At 44.6% G+C, this 18,973-nt stretch overlaps 1 protein-coding gene across 1 annotated transcript in view; it reads right to left on the bottom strand.

The window, feature by feature from the left end:
- Positions 1 to 18,973, bottom strand: part of ABCC2 (ATP binding cassette subfamily C member 2) — a 73,596-nt gene that overhangs the window by 27,305 nt on the left and 27,318 nt on the right. Inside the window, exons 10-18 of the mRNA XM_068961577.1 lie at positions 16,999 to 17,253; positions 15,842 to 15,907; positions 13,414 to 13,551; positions 12,757 to 12,903; positions 10,232 to 10,316; positions 9,452 to 9,518; positions 7,900 to 8,026; positions 3,346 to 3,522; positions 1,562 to 1,729 (exon numbers count right to left, since the gene is read on the bottom strand). Of these exons, the coding sequence (XP_068817678.1) occupies positions 1,562 to 1,729; positions 3,346 to 3,522; positions 7,900 to 8,026; positions 9,452 to 9,518; positions 10,232 to 10,316; positions 12,757 to 12,903; positions 13,414 to 13,551; positions 15,842 to 15,907; positions 16,999 to 17,253 (1,230 nt within the window). The remainder of the gene's footprint in view (positions 1 to 1,561; positions 1,730 to 3,345; positions 3,523 to 7,899; positions 8,027 to 9,451; positions 9,519 to 10,231; positions 10,317 to 12,756; positions 12,904 to 13,413; positions 13,552 to 15,841; positions 15,908 to 16,998; positions 17,254 to 18,973) is intronic.

Here is an 18,973-nt window from a genome sequence, read left to right as displayed (position 1 = left end):
GGAGGACTTGGCACTCCTTGTATTGCTGTCTATTTATGGACCACACTGACTCCTGACACAGGGATTCCACTCAAAGAAAGATGAACACTTGCAGACGAGTAATGAGGCTCAAATAGGGGTCATGGTATTGAGATGAGCCTCTGGTGCAATAGCCCAAGCCCACTGCCTCTGCCTTCTACAGACAGCTCCACAGACACTAGGTCACTCGTATCACGAAGATGCAGGAGATGCCCATCTTTGAGTCTCAGCTCAAAGCCAGCCCTTTTGGTAGCCTTTCCTGAGTCCCCAGGCAAGAACTGGGTATTTCTCCAATGTTTCCTCTGTAGTTTGTATGTTGTTGGGGTTTAGCTGCTAAGTCATGTCTGACTCTTTTGCAACCCCATAAACTGTAACCCGCCAGGCTCTTCTGTTCATGGGATTTCCCAGGCAAGAATTTCCTTCTCCAGGGGCATCTTCCCAACCCAGGAATCAAACTTGAGTCTCCTGCTTTGCAGGCTGATTCTTTACCACTGAGCCACCTGGGAAACCCACCAGATAGTGATTTGTATAGATTGCCATTAAAAATAATTCTTGTGTTATAATATTATTGCTTGCTTTTTGATATGTCTGCCAGTTAGATAAGTCACTTGAGAGCAGAGACGAGAACTTTTCATCTGTTTGCCCAGTCTTTGCAATGAACCAGGCCCAGAGTGGGTATTCAGTTTAAGAATGAATGCAGCCAATCAGCTTTAAGGACAGAAAGCAGGACCAAAAATAGGAGGGAAAGTGAGTTCCCGTTGACTCACTGATCTGAGAGAGAGGTAAAAGGCCTCCGAGGGACAGCCGCCCTGTCAACCCGACCAGCCTGAGTGGAAGCATTCAAAAAAATCTTGAAGGGAGCAAGCCAAACACAAGATAGAGTGCTGCCAGCCCCCACTCTACACTTGCTATTGGAGGGAATGCTTGTGCAGAATTTCTATGCTCTCCCAGTACCCTCATGTTCTCACCAACCCAGAAGCTCTCGGAATCTCCTTATTCAAGCAATTTTATAATCCAACCTCTTGCCCATCTTCCTCTCTCCTGAGGCTGGTGTTTGGTGCTGAAAATTCCAGCCCTCCCATCACTTGTCCTCCCATCACATGTGGACTATGCGTTTAAACAAGCTCCAGAAGACGGTGAAGGACAGGGAAGCCTGGCGTGCTACAGTCCATGAGATTGCAGAGTTGGACACAATTTAGCAACTGAACAACAGCAAGTTCTATGCCAGGAACTAGTGACAAAACCAAATGTTTCTTCCTATATGACAGATCTCTAAGGACTTTTTAGCCATAATTAATCACCCTTAATTAATAAGAGGCTCAATGTTGGAGCCAGAGAATAAGGCTCAAATTACCCAGTTCTCACATAAACTATGACCACTAGGTGGGAGACCTCACCAGGCCACTTCCTGCAAGACCAGCAGGATATTATCTCCTCAGCAGCCCAGGAGGGCAGGGAAATAAGGGAATCTGCTTTAGGAGCCAGCAGTCCTAGGAGATGTGTGCCCTTCTTCATGTCTTCATCACTTTAAATAAGTTCTCACCTTGCCTTTCAATAGGCCATTGGGACCCAAGACCTTGTTGAAAATATGTTTTCCCACATGGGCATCCACAGCTGACAGAGGGTCATCCAGAATATAGATGTCTGAATTTTGATAGGTAGCTCTGGCCAGGCTGATCCGCTGCTTCTGACCCCCACTGAGATTTATACCCTGAGGAAGAAAAGAATTTATATTCAGTACTGAAACTGAGTCCCCCTAAAACTGAGTTCTTCTACTGAATTTATGATAAACATCTCTATTCAAAACTTTATTCCCATTCTTGGCTCATACCTGTTCCCCTCAAGTTAAGGAATATAAAAGGGAGGACTGAAACAAAGCAGGACCCTGCAGGGCAATCTCCTGGGTACAAAAGCCCCTCTGTGTCCCCTGTTTCTTATTTGTAGAGAAAAAAAAGCTTTAGTCTCCCTGGCCTTCCTGAGTTCCAAGCAGTTACTAATTAGGGAAGCGAGGGAATGTGGAAACAAAGGAAAAGCAGTCAAGAAACAATAGTTCAGCTATAAAACAGAGCCCCAGCTCCTCCTTAAGGGGGATATGTAACAATCTGCATATCTCTAAATTGTTCTGCAGAAACAAAAATTCTCATGCAGTTGGAGGATGCTAACTGCACGCTGACCATAAGCACTTAGACCTGAAACTGGTTGGAACCAAAAGGTTGGTGATTAAGAGTCCTGAAATAGCACCCTGTTACTTTACCACCAACCAATCAGAAGAAAGTCTACCAGCTGCAACCCTCACCCCAGATGTTGCCTTTAAAAACCCTCTCCTGAAAGCCACTGAGGAGTTCCAGTATTTCGAGCATTAGCTGCCCGTTCTCCTTGCTTGGCCCTGCAATAAACTGTACTTTCCTGTACCGCAGCTCCGCGTCAGTAGGCTGGCCCTGTTGCGTGGTGGGCAGCCAGACTTGTATAAAGGAACACAAGTTCCTTTATACAAATCAATATCTTTGATTCAAATGAATAACTTTAAACCTAATAAGTAAATGTGTGCCCAGGTTATCATTTTATATCATATAATGTACTTATTTTGTTGTTGTTTTTGTTTCCTGCCCCAGGAGAATGTAGAGCTATATCAGGGTGGGTTTTCTGTTTGTCTGTGGATATAACTCCAGCACTTAAAATACTATTTGACACACAGTAGGTACTCAAGATATGTATGCTGAATTAAGAAACAAAATCACTCTAGAGCTGTATCTGCAGTCTCCTAACCTCAAGACCTTTCCGCAAAAGACTGCTATATTTATTTTTTTTTAATATTTATTTTTAATAATGGGGAAAGGATAAAAACATCTTAAATAAATCATAATCAGGGATTTGTAGACCAATTATACTATATTCATATAATATGAAATGGTCATTAAACATTAACTTTTAAGAAAGGCATTTAATAATGTATTAGATTTCTATGTGTTCACTGCAGATTATTAGAATCCTACTCTGGCCCACATTAGTGTACAGAATTAGAGTTCAGACAGCTCCCGTCTGCCTCTGGCCCTCCACCAGACATCTACCTCATGTTAGCTGCTGGTTAGTTAACCAGGTCCTAGGTTCATTATCTTTCCTTTAGATTACACAACTCTTATATTTGCTTTCAGGTACAAAATTGTAAATTTCTGAGTTATTTGCACAAAATATTGTGCAAACTCAAGTTTTCTGATGTTTGTTCCAGGCTTGACTACCAAAATTGATCAACTATTTTACCGCCATGCACTTCTCTACCATCCTCACTCTTTTCCTTCACCCTTCAGGATCCCCCTGTGTCCCAAGTACCTTCTCTCCAATCTCAGCCATGTCTCCTCCAGGCAGCACTTCCAAGTCAGGGAGGAGGGCACAGGCTTCCAGAACTTGCTGGTATTTCTTTTCATCCAACTCTGATCCAAAAAGGATGTTTTCCTTTATGGTGCCATTCTGGATCCAAGACTGCTGTGGGACATAGGCTACAGAGCCCTGGATGGGAAGGATTAGACCACATGACTGCTCTGCACCTCTGGAAATGCAGGGCTGAAGGAGGGGGTGCTGGAGGTGGGAGGAACAAATGGAATGTAGCTTTGGAAAAATGTCAGGCTGACTGGACAATTGATCTTTATAAAGGTACATGTATTTATTGCACCAACTAGGGAGAAAAAGTCAATATCCTAGGCATCATTCACAGTCTCCTTTTTGGACTATCACTCTCTAGCCATGATCTGAAAGTTGAAGGATGAATGCACATGCTGCTTCTAGAACAGGGTTTTAGTCAGACCCTAGTGAGTTTACTAGGACCAACACAGGGCCAGCCCTGATAGGGGAAACCAGATAGATGACATCTTAGAAAGTAAGAATTCAGAGATGGAAATTTGGGCACCAGGCTGATGCATGAATCTGATCATGTCAGAAAAAGATCGAGGGTAAATGCCCTCGGGTTTGAGAACAAACTTGGTTATGAATTAGCAGGGAAAAGCGCCCTGAAAGGAGTTAGGAGACAGAGATAAATCTGTAGTCTGATCTGCTATGCTGCATGTTTGTTTAATGTAAACTATCTCATTCAATTCAGTTGCTCAGTCGTGTCCAACTCTGCGACCCCATAAATTGCAGCACGTTAGGCCTCCCTGTCCATCACCAACTCCTGGAGTTCACCCAAACTCATGTGCATTGAGTCAGGATGCCATCCAGCCATCTCATCCTCTGCCATCTCCTTCTGCTCCTGCCCCCAATTCCTCCCAGCATCAGGGTCTTTTCCAATGACTCAACTCTTCACACGAGGTGGCCAAAGTATTGGAGTTTAGCCTCAGCATCAGTGCTTCCAATGAACACCCAGGACTGATCTTTAGGATGGACTGGTTGGATCTCCTTGCAGTCCAAGGGACTCATGAGTCTTCTCCAACACCACAGTTCAAAAGCATCAATTCTTCGGTGCTCAGCTTTCTTCACAGTCCAACTCTCACATCCATACATGACCGCTGGAAAAACCATAGCCTTGACTAGACAGACCTTTGTTGGCAAAGTAATATCTCTGCTTTTGAATATGCTATCTAGGTTGGTCATAACTTTCCTTCCAAGGAGTAAGCATCCTTTAATTTCATGGCTGCAGTCACCATCTGCAGTGATTTTGGAGCCCCCCAAAATAAAGTCTGACATTGTTTCCATGGTTTCCCCATCTATTTCCCATGAACTGATGGGACCAGATGTCATGACCTTCGTTTTCTGAATGTTGAGCTTTAAGCCAACTTTTTCACTCTCCTCTTTCACTTTCATCGAGAGGCTTTTGAGTTCCTCTTCACTTTCTGCCATAAGGGTGGTGTCATCTGCATATCTGAGGTGATTGATATTTCTCCCGGCAATCTTGATTCCAGCTTGTGCTTCCTCCAGCCCAGCATTTCTCATGATGTGCTCTGCATATAAGTTAAATAAGCAGGGTGACAATATACAGTCCTTGATGTACTCCTTTTCCTATTTGGAACCAGTCTGTTGTTCCATGTCCAGTTCTAACTGTTGCTTCCTGACCTGGATATAGGTTTCTTAAGAGGCAAGTCAGGTGGTCTAGTATTCCAATCTCTTTCAGAATTTTCCACAATATATTGTGATCCACACAGTCAAAGGCTTTGGCACAGTCAATAAAGAAGAAGTAGATGGTTATCTGGAACTTCTTGCTTTTTCGATGATCCAGCGGATGTTGGCAATTTGATCTCTGGTTCCTCTGCCTTTCCTAAAACCAGCTTGAACATCTGAAAGTTCACAGTTCACATATTGCTGAAGCCTGGCTTGGAGAATTTTGAGCATTACTTTACTAGCGTGTGAGATGAGTGCAATTATGCAGTAGTTTGAGCATTCTTTGGCTTTACCTTTCTTTGGGATTTGAATGAAAACTGACCTTTTCCAGTCCTGTGGCCACTGCTGAGTTTTCCAAATTTGCTGGCATATTGAGTGCAGTCCTTCACAGCATCATCCTTCAGGATTTGAAACAGCTCAACTGGAATTCCATCACCTCCACTAGCTTTCTTCGTAGTGATGCTTTCTAAGGCCCTCTTGACTCCACATTCCAGGAATCTGGCTCTAGGTGAGTGGTCACACCATCATGATTCTCTGGGTCCTGAAGACCTTTTTTGTACAGTTCTGTGTATTCTTGCCATCTCTTAATATCTTTTGCTTCTGTTAGGTCCTTACCATGTCTGTCCTTTATCAAGCCCATCTTTGCATGAAATGTTCCCTTGGTATCTCTAATTTTCTTGAAGAAATCTCTAGTCTTTCCCATTCTGTTGTTTTCCTCTATTTCTTTGCATTGATTGCTGAGGAAGCCTTTCTTATCTCTCCTTGCTATTCTTGGGAATTCTGCATTCAAATGGGAATATCTTTCCTTTTCTCCTTTGCTTTTCGCTTCTCTTCTTTTCACAGCTATTTGTAAGGCCTCCTCAGACAGTCATTTTGTTTTTTTGCATTTCTTTTCCATGGGGATTGTCTTGATCCCTGTTTCCTGTACAGTGTCACAAACCTCCATCCATAGTTCATCAGGCACTCTATCAGGTCTAGCCCCTTAAATCTATTTCTCACTTCCACTGTATAACCATAAGGGATTTGATTTAGGTTATACCTGAATGGTCTACTCGTTTTCCCTCCTTTCTTCAATTTAAGTCTGAATTTGGCAATAAGGAGTTCATGATCTGAGCCACAGTCAGGTCCCAGTCTTGTTTTTGCTGACTGTATAGAGCATCTCCATCTTTGGCTGCAAAGAATATAATCAATCTGATTTTGGTGTTGACCACCTGGTGATGTAGAGTCTTCTCTTGTGTTGTTGGAAGAGGGTGTTTGCTATGACCAGTGCATTCTCTTGGCAAAACTCTATTAGCCTTTGCCCTGCTTCATTCTGTATTCCAAGGCCAAATTTGCCTGTTACTCCAAGTGTTTCTTGACTTCCTACTTTTGCATTCCAGTCCCCTATAATGAAAAGGACATCTTTTTTGGGTGTGAGTTCTAAAAGGTCTTGTAGGCCTCCATAGAACCATCAAGTTCAGCTCTTCAGTGTTACTGTTTGGGGCATAGGCTTGGAGCACCGTGATATTGAATAGTTTGCCTTGGAAATGAACAGAGATCATTCTGTCGTTTTTGAGAGTGCATCCAAGTACTGCATTTCGGATTCTTTTTTGACCATGATGGCTACTCCATTTCTTCTAAGAGGTTCCTGCCCACAGTAGTAGATATAATGGTCATCTGAGTTAAATTCACCCATTCCAGTCCATTTTATTTCACTGATTCCTAGAATGTCGATGTTCACTCTTGCCATCTCCTGTTTGACCACTTCCAATTTGTCTTAATTAATGGACCAGGTTCCTATGCAATATTGCTCTTTATAGCATTGGACCTTGCTTCTATCACCAGTCACGTCCACAACTGGGTATTGTTTTTGCTTTGGCTTGTTCCCTTCATTCTTTCTGGAGTTATTTCTCCACTGATCTCCTGTAGCATTCATGAACAGTATGAAAACTATCTCATTAATGATCAAAAAATCAGGGAATAAATGTCAGTATAACGTGGAAGAAGTGTTGGGTCTTAAAAATTTTCCAGGCTTGTCAATTTTAAGTAATCAGGGGCATATTTTCTTATAATAAAGAAGAATGGCTTAGCAATATATGAAGATCTTAAGAAGAAAAGCTAAAAATCTACAGACATGCCTCTTTTGGGTGCAAGTAGTGGCTGGTGAAATGATTCCAAGTACCTATAATTTCCCCTAAATTTAGCTCTCTGGTGAAGCTAAGAGTGCTGATGGAGATGCCTCGAAAACATTTCCTCTCTGTTAAAGTGCCCTCCAACACCCAGCTCTCAAAGGAAGAGGCAAGAGGCCCAGAACCAATTGTGAAGCTGGGTACAACAGTCAGTGGAGATTTTACTATGCTACTGTTTTTACTGTTACTGCTCTTATTGGTTTTGTTGGTAGCCTGGCTGCATATATTTTAAATGATCTGTTCCAGCTCTTTCCCCCAAGTCCTCTTATTTTTACTGCATAATTTTGTAGATTAGGAGGTTTTCAGAAACATGGATTATAGTAGAATTACCTATACTTTGAAAGAAGATATCTTTCAAGTTTTCAAACTTCAGTATGCACATGAGAATCACCTGGGAAGCTCATTAAAAATGCAGGTTTTTAAAATCTACTCCAGAATATGATTATATATGTGGGGTAGGGCAAAGAATCTATAGCTTATAAGTCTCTTAGATGTCTCCGAGACCCCACCAACGGCAGCCTGACAGGAGCGGTTATCAGATTCTAATTGTTTCTCCCTATGAGAAGGCAGCACTCAGCGCTGCCCACAACTGAGTGTCAGAAGTCTTCTCCTTGGCATTCCTTCTCACCTTGACCGTGATGTGCCCGTGGACATTTTCCATTTCTCCCAGCATGGCTGACATCAAGGAAGATTTCCCAGAGCCCACAGTGCCCACCACAGCCACCAGCTGGCCTGGCATAATGTCCAAGTTCACACTGAAAGAGAGAAGTGTACTTGAAGGAAGTGGAGGGTAGACGTTCACGCCACTTCTCAGATGCCCAAAGGACTTCTCAGATGCCAAAGGAGATTTTCCTTCAAGATTGGAAAATATATCTTGGATATACAAAGTTTCAAAGTAGTCCTCTAATGTTTTTTTTTTTTTTCCTCTAAGACTTTAGAGAGTAAGGCTTAATTTATAAGTTGTTTGTGCAAAAAGCCAGTTTCCAATGGAAAAATAATTTCAGAACTATGTGGCACCATTGAACAAGACCCTATTTGTTCAAATCCCAACTCTGCTACAGCTGAGCTGTGTGATCTTAGAGTCTCACTTCTCCTGGACTCTCAATTTCTAAACTAATGGGGCTGGGACAGAGTAATGCATCCCAAACTCGACTATTCAATGAGAAGAGCAATTCAATAAAATACTCACTGAGCGCACAGATGTCCTGCCCACTTCCCTGGAGATTTGGCTGAGTGTGGCTGGGTAGGGGCCCACACTGGGCCAGGCTCTGGGAAACTCTCGTTCTAGTCCTAATATTTAAAAGTTCCTAGAACATTAGGAACTTGTTCTCAGGCTTTCTGAACCTGCCCACCCAGCTGGGCTCCTTCTAGACTTATACTACCAGCAAAGTGGGAGCTATGTCCACTCTCCTCTCTCATACAGTTGAGGCTTTCAGGTTAGGAGGGCTCAGGGCTTCTGGACTGACATATGTTGAGGCAAGCTCCAGGGTCCATGTTAGAGGATGGAGAAACAAGAGAGAGTGTGGAAAGTGGCAGGAAGACTATTAGGTGTAATCAGTTGTGAAAAAGCCTGGCCTGCTCGGGCTCCTGGCGTACTCTGCGGCACTGTGCTCGTGATGAAGCTGGTGTGCTCACACACGTAGTGCTTAAGGAACACATTACATGCAGCAGTGTGGCAAGAAAGGGTTGGCTTAAGGCAGGGAGTGACCTACAGGGCAGAATGTGAGAAGGGGTTATGTAGATGAAAAATTCCAGATCTGAAGTTGAGTATAGAAGCAGCTCACATCATCCCCTCTGGGTCCTTCATGATAACTATTCTTCAGTGAATAAGTGAACTTGAGTTTAGGTTCTCGTGAGTACCCTCTGGCACATCCAGAGACCTAGGCTACCTGCCAGCCTGCGCTGCCTCCATCCACAATCTGGAGAACACATGTCTTCACAGGTTCTCAGTTGTACTGTCCCCCAGGAGGAAAGCGGCGGTGGGCGGGGGCAGGAGGAGGGCAGGTGCAGTCACAGGGACTGCAGCCAGTTTATCCCTCCAGGGATTTAGCCTGCACTAGTATCTAACTGAACATGGGCACAGCTTGCTTCCCCATGTGGTATATTATATGGAATTTCCCTATGACAAGACCAGCAAGGAGAATCTTAAAATACAGCAAGAAGAAAAGGAGGCAACTCACTCTTGGATTGTGACACCCAAATCATGGTCCCAGGTAAATGACGCCTCAGAAAACTGCACAGCTTTATCTGTTGAGAAAAATTCCTGTCTTTAAGTCAGATGTAGGTCCCCGCATGTCTGTCTGCCTTTTCTCAGCCTTCATGTGTCCCTTGTTCCTTCCTCCAGAAGAGCCTGCCTTTGTCTGGTGCTAAATCCTGAGCTGTCAAGAGGCAAATGAAAGCCCCAGGGGTGAGACCAAGTGTCGCCTGCATACAAAGTCCTTTATTTACTTAGGAGTCCCAAGCCAGTTGGTAGCCCAGACTGTTGATCGACAGACACTCTGGGTTCATTCCCAGGCCCTCTGTCGCCTAGTCTGTTGTATAAATTCCACTTCCATATACAAACTCCGCCACTCCTGCCCTGGATTCCAGAACCATGGCTCGTTCTGGCTATGAACGCCCCTCAGTCCTTAAACCTTTGGAACCTGTGTGTTCTTTCACTTCAGCCTCCCCTCCCAATTCCACATACTTGGCTCCATCATGACTTCTGTTTTGTGGATCCTTTGCAGGATTCCCCACTTATTCTCAAAACAGCTGGCCCAGCTTTGCTCGGCAATCTGGCTGGCTAAGAAATCTGTTCTAAATAAATGCAAAATTGAAGTAATACCAGTGCAAATATAGATTCAAGATAAGTCCCCTGGCTCTCCCTTTCCTTCAGTTTGCTGCTGCTCTGCCCTTGTATATCAAAGTCCTGGGGCCAGCACTGTGAATACATATGGGAAGCAACTTCCAAATTCATTTACCAGAATTGCAATCGTGTCGAATGGCAGATGTGTCCAAGTCATCCCCTCCCAGGTACTTCTCTAGCCGCTCTGTGGAAACACTGGCCTAGAGAAGGACACAGAGGAACAAAGTTCAATGATGAGCACAAGGAGACACAGGAGTGTGACTTCGCCATCAGCCTTAGATGTAGAATCAGACAGTCAACCAGTCAACCTGCCAGGCTTCTTGCCTACGATTTGCGATTTACCACAGCTGGAATCTCTGGCTCCCTACCCACTCCCCAACTCCCTCACCCCTGACTCAGCCACATCTCAGCTCTAGGAGCCACCCTACTCTGAACACAGGAAAATTAAGAGGCTCTATTTTAGCCCCTCAGAAAACTCATTGCGGTGGTGGTGGTATGGGTGGGTGGGAGGTTAATTCTACTCTGCTGTCTCCAGGCTTCGGACCTAGATCCAGAAACTGTTTTCTGCCTCCTTCTAAGATGAAGTTTCTGTCTGAATCTGGTAACTGGGCCCCTGGCATATTCTTCTTTGAGTCCACGTTCTGATGACCCAGGCAGTGTCCTGAATCACTACTGGGACCCTCTGTGGAGGAAGTGGCCATGGAACCACAGTGACTTGGCATATCTCCACTGGCTGCTGCTGCTGCTAAGTCGCTTCAGTCGTGTCCGACTCTGTGCGACCCCATAGACGGCAGCCCACCAGGCTCCCCCATCCCTGGGATTCTCCAGGCAAGAACTGGAGTGGGTTGCCATTTCCTTCTCCAATGCATGGAAGTGAAAAGTGAAAGTGAAGTTGCTCAGTCGTGTCCGACTCTTCGTGATCCCACGGACTAGAGCCTACCAGGCTCCTCCGTCCATGGGATTTTCCAGGCAGGAGCACTGGGGTGGGGTGCCATTGCCTTCTGCATATCTCCACTTAGGCCAGGCTTAAATTGCAGGTGACCTAAGCACTGGCAGAATGCCCTGTGGTCCCCCCGGAACAGGAGAACTTGAGGGGATTTACAAGGATGTTTCTCACTTCCTCCCTTCCAGGCAGGCTGTCACGAGACAGCTTCTTGTCACGACCTGGGTTCCGAGGAAGTACTGCACTTTGGGGGGCTTTTCCGATGGCTCAGCAGGTAAAGAATCTGCCTGTGATGTAGGAGGTTCAATCCCTGCATCGGGAATATCCCCTGGAGGAGGAAATAGCAACCCACTCCAATATTCTGGCCTGAAAAATCCCACGGACAGAGGAGCCTGGTGGGCTACAGTTCAAAGACTCACAAAGAGTCAGACATGACTGAGTGGCTAAGCAGGCATTGCACTTTCTGCCTCACCCCCTCTTTGAAGCACAACTGTGGGCTCTAGAACTGGATGGCTGCGGTATGGATCAGCTCCTGTAGAGGGCCTCACTGCCCACTCGCCTGCTCATCTGGCTCCTTTGTTTTGCAAAGAGTTGTCACCTTTGTTGATCCTGCTTTTGCTATCAATGTGATAAACCATCCGACTCTAAAAAGAGCGTGTTGTTTCTTTCTCAGCCAGATCTACCAGCCTTCTTAACATCCTCCAGGGCCAGAAGGGCTCCTCCTAAACCCTGGTCCTTCCTAGGGCCTGAACTCTCTGAAGCCAGTCACCTCTGGATGAACACAGGTCACCACACTTTGTCATCCTGGCTGCCTCGCCAGTCTGCCACCTCCCTGGGAACATCCTCCTGAGGCCTGGTACCTGGTCCATCTCAGTGACTGTGCTCAGTTTTCAGGACCCAGACACTCCCTCTGGACTATCTTAAGCCTACTGGATTCCAAACTTAGTTTTCTGACAGCTTGAGGCTCCCAGATTGCATTTGGTTTTACCACCATGTGTCTTCACACAAAGAGAAGTCTCTGGACAAAGGGAAGTCCCCTGATCTAGTGGCTAAGACTCCGTGCTTCCAGTGCAGGGGATCCAGGTTTGATCCCTGGTCAGGGAACTAGATCTGCATGCTGCAACTAAGAGTTAGCATGCTGCAACAAAAAACTAAGACTTGGTGTAGCCATCTTTTTTTTTAATTGAGAGAGAGAAGCTTTTTCTCTCCTTTTGTGCCATATTTCCCTAATGCTTTATAAATACCCTAAGATGCTGGAAACTGAACCGAGAAAAGGGCTTAGAAGTGTTCCAGGAGCAGAGCTAATCATAATAGTCTCACTAAACACTCTCAAAACCTTGTCTCCCTGTTAGGTGTATGAGATTGGTATGGTTATCCTCAGTTTATAGTCAGAAAAACGGGGGTTCAAAGAACTTGTGACTTTATTAAATCATGCTGTTGGTCTCCAGAGACCAAACCAATCTCTCTAAGTGAAGGTTCACTAGCAGAATTTGGAAATGAGATAGGACATACCAGTCACTCTGGAATCTAAGGTTTTTAACCAGGGGAAGAAGGAAACAGCAACCCACTTCAGTATTCTTGCCTGGACAATCCCACTGACAGAGGAGCCTGGTGGGCTACAGTCTATGGGGTCACAAAGCATCTGACACGACTGAGCAACTGAGCACACTCAGCTGGCGGTGAGAGGCCCTACCCACCTGCAGCATGGAGGATATTAGCATGGGAAGCATGCTCATGGGGAAGCGCAGGATATTGAAGAGGGTGATGGAGGTAAAGGCCTTCTGTGCATCCAGAACGTTACTGCTATCCACCAGGACGTAAACAGAAAACGTGATCACAGACACCTGGAAAAGAAGAGCCATCAGTGACCTATTCCGAAAGGGATCAAGCAGCCTTGTTCTAAGTAGTGTATCAGAGTTGAAGGAGTCTCAGGGATTATCTCAACCTTTCATGTTACAGAGAAATCTGAGCCCAGAAGAGGAGGAACTATCTTGCCTGAGGTCACAAAGTCAACTAATGGCATTGCTAGGACCAGAGCTTGAGTATCCTGGCTCCTATGATCAGCATTCCTCCTCCTACAGACGAGAAGCCTTCCCATGCAGACCATGCCTAGATACCACATTCATGTTGAATCCCTTGTAGTTACTCCAGGCAGCCAGGTAATCAAACTGTTTCTAAGGGTGAAACTAGATCTAGGGGCCGTGAGGTAGGAAGGACAGCATGATGACTTAAGGAGTGGGTCAGAGTTCCTTGGATTTCAGGGTCAGGCCTAGGGGTGCTAGGCACCTCTCATCTATCTAAACAGACCTTTCTCTCCAGGAAGCTGACCGCGTCAACTGACTCCTGTCACTCACCAGCACCGGAGTCAAGTATAAGAGGAACATTATTGCAGACTGCAACTGCCCGAATCTCAGCAGGTTCCTGAGCTCTTTCTTCCGAAGGTTGTGGACTTGGTTTTGGAATGAAGGTTCCCAGGCAAAATATTTCAGTATCTAATAATAGAGAAGTGCACAGCTTACACTGCTGCCCCAGCAGGAAATCAGGTGCGACCCCCGCCACACAGGGTTTAGGAAACACTCCCCCAAACTGGGGAGGTACAAATTCAGCTTATAGAAGGTGATCACAGAAAGGTAACTGACTCAATGGACATGAATTTGAGCAAACTCCAGGAGATAGTGGAGGACAAGGAAGCCTGGTGTGTTGCAGTTCATGAGGTCACAAAGAGTCAGACACGACCTAGTGATTGAACAACAACAGAAAGGCAGCTTGCAGTTGTTGACAACTTACAAGGTACACAGCATTTTATGTACTCTGTCTTACTTAATCCTAAGTGTGACAAACTTTGCCTGGCACTAAAGGGGGTTGCCCAGGACTCGGGGCTTTCAGTGCTAAACCCAGAAAGTTCTGGGCAAACCAGGAAGAAGTAGCTGCTTACTCTTTCAGAATTATTGTATCCATTTTAACAATAAGGAAACAGGTTGAGAGTGACTAAGTAACTTGCCCAAAGTCACCATCTGGTGAGTGGTAAGAGCTAAGACTCAAAATCAGGTCTATCTTCTCATTTTGCCACATTGGCAGTAAGGCATATCAGAGCTCTGTCTGCAGAAATATCAGACGTTCAAAGGGGCCTCTTTATTTTCAAGAGGTTTAGGGTAATATTAAAGTCCATTAATTCAGCCAAACTCTGCTCAATGTTATGTGGCAGCTGGATGGGAGGGAGGTTTGGAGGAGAACAGATACAAGTATATATATGTCTGAGTCCCTTCACCTGAAACTATCACAACATTGTTAATTGGCTATGCCCTAATACAAAATAAAAAGTAAAAAAAAAGTCTAAGAATTCAAAAAATGTCTAGATTAAAAAAGAATTTGATGAAATGTATTATTTTGAAAGCTAGTAAATAGAGGACAGAAGTGTGTATTTATCCTACCTGTCCTTTACTTTAGAGTAACCAACTAGTTGATTAAAAATCATTCTTCATTATAGAATTCCCACTGAGCAATGCCAAAGGAACAAAGGAATTAAAGCATCACCCTTTGGCAATGAAATAACAGAACAAGGTAGTGATCAACAGCGGCTGCTAAAACCTTTATGACAGTGGTTTTCAACCTTGGCTGCATATTGGAATCACTTAGGGAGCTTTTAAAATATATACATGCCTGGGTCTCATCAAGAGTTCAATTTAGATGGTTTGCAGTAAGGCCCAAACCTCAGTGGGTTTGGCTGCATATTGGAATCACTTAAGGAGCTTTTAAACTATATACATGCCTGGGTCTCACCCCTCCCACCCCCCACCCAGAGTTCAATTTAGATGGTCTGAAGTAAGGCCCAAACCTCAGTGGGTTTTACAAATCTCCCAGGAGGTTGAAATGTGCTGCCAGGGCCACAAATCACTGCTCTTGGTGAAAGAACAATAAAGGCTGAGTCAGGCTGACAGTGCCTGGACCCCAAAAACACTGACCATCACTAAGTTTGGAAGCACACAGCACTACCCAACCCCTAGCCCTCCAACCCCATCCCAAACAAAAACAAAAACCAAATAAACTAAATCTACTCAAGTTTCTATATTTAACCACCAATTTACAAGCAAGCATGGGAAATAAGACAAACTCTGCTATCAAATGACCAGGAAGGGGCAGGCAAGGGACTACTGTAGATTAAAAGCGCTATTGACTGAATGCGACACATGGACAGTTTTTAGATCCTTATTCAAACTAACCAACAGTAAAAAATAAAATTAAAAAAGGCTTGTATGAGGCAATTGGGGAAATTTAATGGTATCAAAGAAGGATTTGTTTTTAGGTATGCTATTGGTATTGTGGTTACGTTAACGTCATTCTTTTAGAAACACATACAAAGTGTTTACCAGTGAAATGACCAAATATCTGAGACTTGCTTTTGAATAATCTAGCAAGGTGTGAAGTGGGGAGTGGGGATGTAGATGAAACAGGTTAGGTCCTGCTGATAATTGCTGGAGCTGGGTGGCGAGTCCATGGGGGTTTGTTATAGCATTCTGTCTACTTTCGCCCACATCGGACAACCTTTACAGTAAAATATAAGAACGACACAGACTATTTAACATACATAAATAGAAATCATGATCAAAAGAAGGCCTGAGAGGAGTAGCAGAAGAAACAGGGGACTTGTGGCTGGATGGATCAGGAGTCATGGGACACCCCAGGCTCAGAAGCAGGAGTCCACAACCTCAAGCAGGTTGTTAAGGCCAAGAGGCTACTGTGGTTGTCACGCTCCCAGAGAGCCACCCACGCTCAGCTTCTCACCTTGATCCCACTGAGAATCTCATTCATGATCTTTAAACGGCTGTCTTTATTCTTCATATTTTTAACCTGCCAGGAAAGAATAACAGACAGAACAAACATCCACGTGAGTGGGTCCAGCTTTGCTTCAGATGCTAAATCTCAGTGGCACTTGCGGCTGTTGCTCGGTGAGAACTTGAGGTGCCCAGTGACGGGCTGTGTCTCTCCCGCTCTCCTCCTCGCTCTCCCTGCTCCTGCCACACTCACCACCCTTCTGAGCCTGAACAGTGTTGGCCTGGCTGTGCCCTCCTCCCAGGTTTTACCCAAGTCTTCCTCCCTCACCCTCAGGTTCCAGAGTTCAGCTCAGTGTCTCCTCCTTAGAGGCCTTTCCTGACCCCGTGACCTAAAACCACTCCCTAGGATCACATCACCCTGTTTAATTCCTTGCATAGTACTACTGACATTTTCCTTCTTTGTTTTTACTTATTTATGGCCTGAATCTCCACCCCAAGCAGAATGTAAGTTTCATGAGAGCAAAACCCTTGTCTAATTTGCTGCCATGTTCCCCCAGAAATAGGGTGTACAGTAAGCATTTTTAAAAATATTGAGTTGGCCAAAAAGTTCATTCAGGTTTTTCTGCATTAGGAAAAACCCAAATGAATTTTTGGCCAATATTTGTAACTCAGTGAATGCAAAGCAAATGAATGACTAAGTCACATATACAGTCGAGTTCACCCATCCAGAATATGATTTCTGGCAGAGATAAGGACGGTCCACAGGGAGCTCTGCTGCCTGGTGGGAACAAGGTCGATTGCCAGGGTTTAGGCACAAAGTCTGGTTTGCCCTTGTGACAGCTCTGTGTGGCTGGTTTATAACGCTATGAGAGAACCAGGGTCATAATTACTTTTTAAGAACAGCCCAGCATAGCAGTGTGTAAATGTTATATGCAGGGTCCCTGGGCAGCTCTTCTCTCTCCAATTAGGGACTTGAATGAAGACAGGAAATATGAACCCTAAAGTGGTCAGAAGATGGGAAGGGAAGATAAAGCCAAGTTCGTGTGGGACAGTGGCAAGTCTCCTATGAGCCTTGCCTTGCCCAAACTTTAATCACCAGTCAGAATAAAGTAAGAAAACTTTAGACTTTGAAGAACATGTACATATCCCCAGTGACTGTTTCTTTACCTGAATAGCCCTATTCCTGGTGGCGAGTACTCCATTAATTGGGATTAGGATCACCATCACCCCAACACCTGCTAAGACAGAGGGTCCCAACTCCGCCCACAGGAAGTAGATGGCCAAGGCAATCTGTAGGACGTTTGACCACAGCAGGTGGATGAAGCTGGTCACATCCATGAGCTTCTGGGCATCCACAGACATCAGGTTCACTGTTTCTCCAACGGTGTACTGCTTCCTGGCCCGGTTGGATAAAGTCAGTGCCTGAAAATAAAGATTGGAATTGAGAGGCATGGACAAGGCCAAGGAGACTGGGAAGTGAGAGGGGATTCAGGAAGGCAGTGAAAGATAGAAGGATGGGCTCCATATGGACATAACTTCCAAGGGGCTGTGATCGTCTGACTGCTAAATCTTACAGTGTTCTCACATTCTTGACCAATCTTTCCCACTATTTCTACCTTCCCCAACACCTGCTCCCCCCCACACACTTGTCTTACCCGGAAAACTCCTATTTATCCCTTAGTGTCAGTTTAGGTGAAAATGACTCCACCTGACTCCCAAGTTTGGGTTAGCTACTTCTGTGTATTCCCCAAATGCTTATCTCTGCCATTACATTCATCACACAGAACTCTAATTGTATTTTCCTATTTCTCCACCAGTAGAAAACCCTAAGGACAACGGCTACCTCTGTCCAATTTACTACCTACACACAGTGGGGAAATCAAATACTGAAGGATGGGAGGAACAGAGGGAGGAAGGGAGGAAGCCTGTACTGACTCTGGCCTTGCAGACTTTAATGGGGCAATGTTATCTGGAGCCATACTGTGAGGAGGTTGCAGCCATTCCCAAGAAGGACAGAGACCTCAGAATGGAGAGGAAAGCTGTGATGCTCACATACTGGAAGCAAAATGACTTGTTTACTGTCAGGAAATTTGAGGGCACTATCTAAATGCCTGAATTTTGTATCACAAACCATCATTTCAGAGAGATGAGAAGACGGAGACCCACAGTCGATGACTTATGGCAGTGTCTTGTACAAATGCTCCCAGACAAGAGGCTGGAGGCTGAGAGGGTAGCTGCATGAAACCAGCTGGTACTATGCTCACCAAGCAACCCTTTGGTGTGGCCCACATCTTTCCAAAGGAAGGAAAGCTTAATTTCCACAAGGCAGTGTATGGGCTATGAGTGGCCCTAGATACCACCTTCAGTCTCCTCCTAAAAGCTCTACTGTCATCTTAATCCATCAATGTAGTCTTTAGAATATATCAGAAGGCTTTGTTGTACAGTAAAAAGAAGTAAATTTCCCAAAATGTTAGGCCACCAAGGTTCTAGAGAAATCAGTCCACTGCTCTGCCTCCCTTTTGGTGTTGAAAAGTAGAAGGAAAAAGTCTTATCTAACTACCCTTCAAGGCAATTGCAATACTTTTCTTTCCTCAATAAATCTCAATAGAGTGAAAAAGTCAAGAATATAGTCCCCATAGCCCTTGTCAGGAGTCAGGGCCTGTCTATGCGATTCTAGCCATTAAAATGATCTTAAGCCCTACTTCTCTCTAAAACAAGGATGATGCAGTTACTTCACAGAGCTATGAACTGGTAATGGATGTAAAATATGTTTCATAACATTTCATAAATGAAGTATAATCTAACCATAAAATTAGTCAATTTAAAATTCCATTTTAGGAGAATATTTATTTGAATTGGGGGGTCTCATTAAAGGCTCTATTTTACACATTTTGTATGAATTGTGACAACTGCAAAACCTGGAATATATTAAGAATCAGAGAGGCAGGAATGAATTGTCACAATTGTAAAAGTGTGCATTCATAGATATGTTTGAGACAGCCTGGGTAGTGACCTCATATCCTGCAAACCAACAGAAACACAGTTACTCCACAAGGAATAAAGGGGTTAACAATTTTGTAGCAGACAAATTCCAGTGTGGGGCTATCTAGGGGTTCAAAGAACTTGACCAGTCTTCTGATCT

The sequence above is a fragment of the Capricornis sumatraensis genome, chromosome 23, assembly GCF_032405125.1.
Source record: "Capricornis sumatraensis isolate serow.1 chromosome 23, serow.2, whole genome shotgun sequence".
Classification (NCBI taxonomy): Eukaryota; Metazoa; Chordata; class Mammalia; order Artiodactyla; family Bovidae; genus Capricornis; species Capricornis sumatraensis.
The sequence above is the reverse complement of the archived record's forward strand: the minus strand, read 5'-3'. Positions and strand labels throughout refer to the sequence as shown.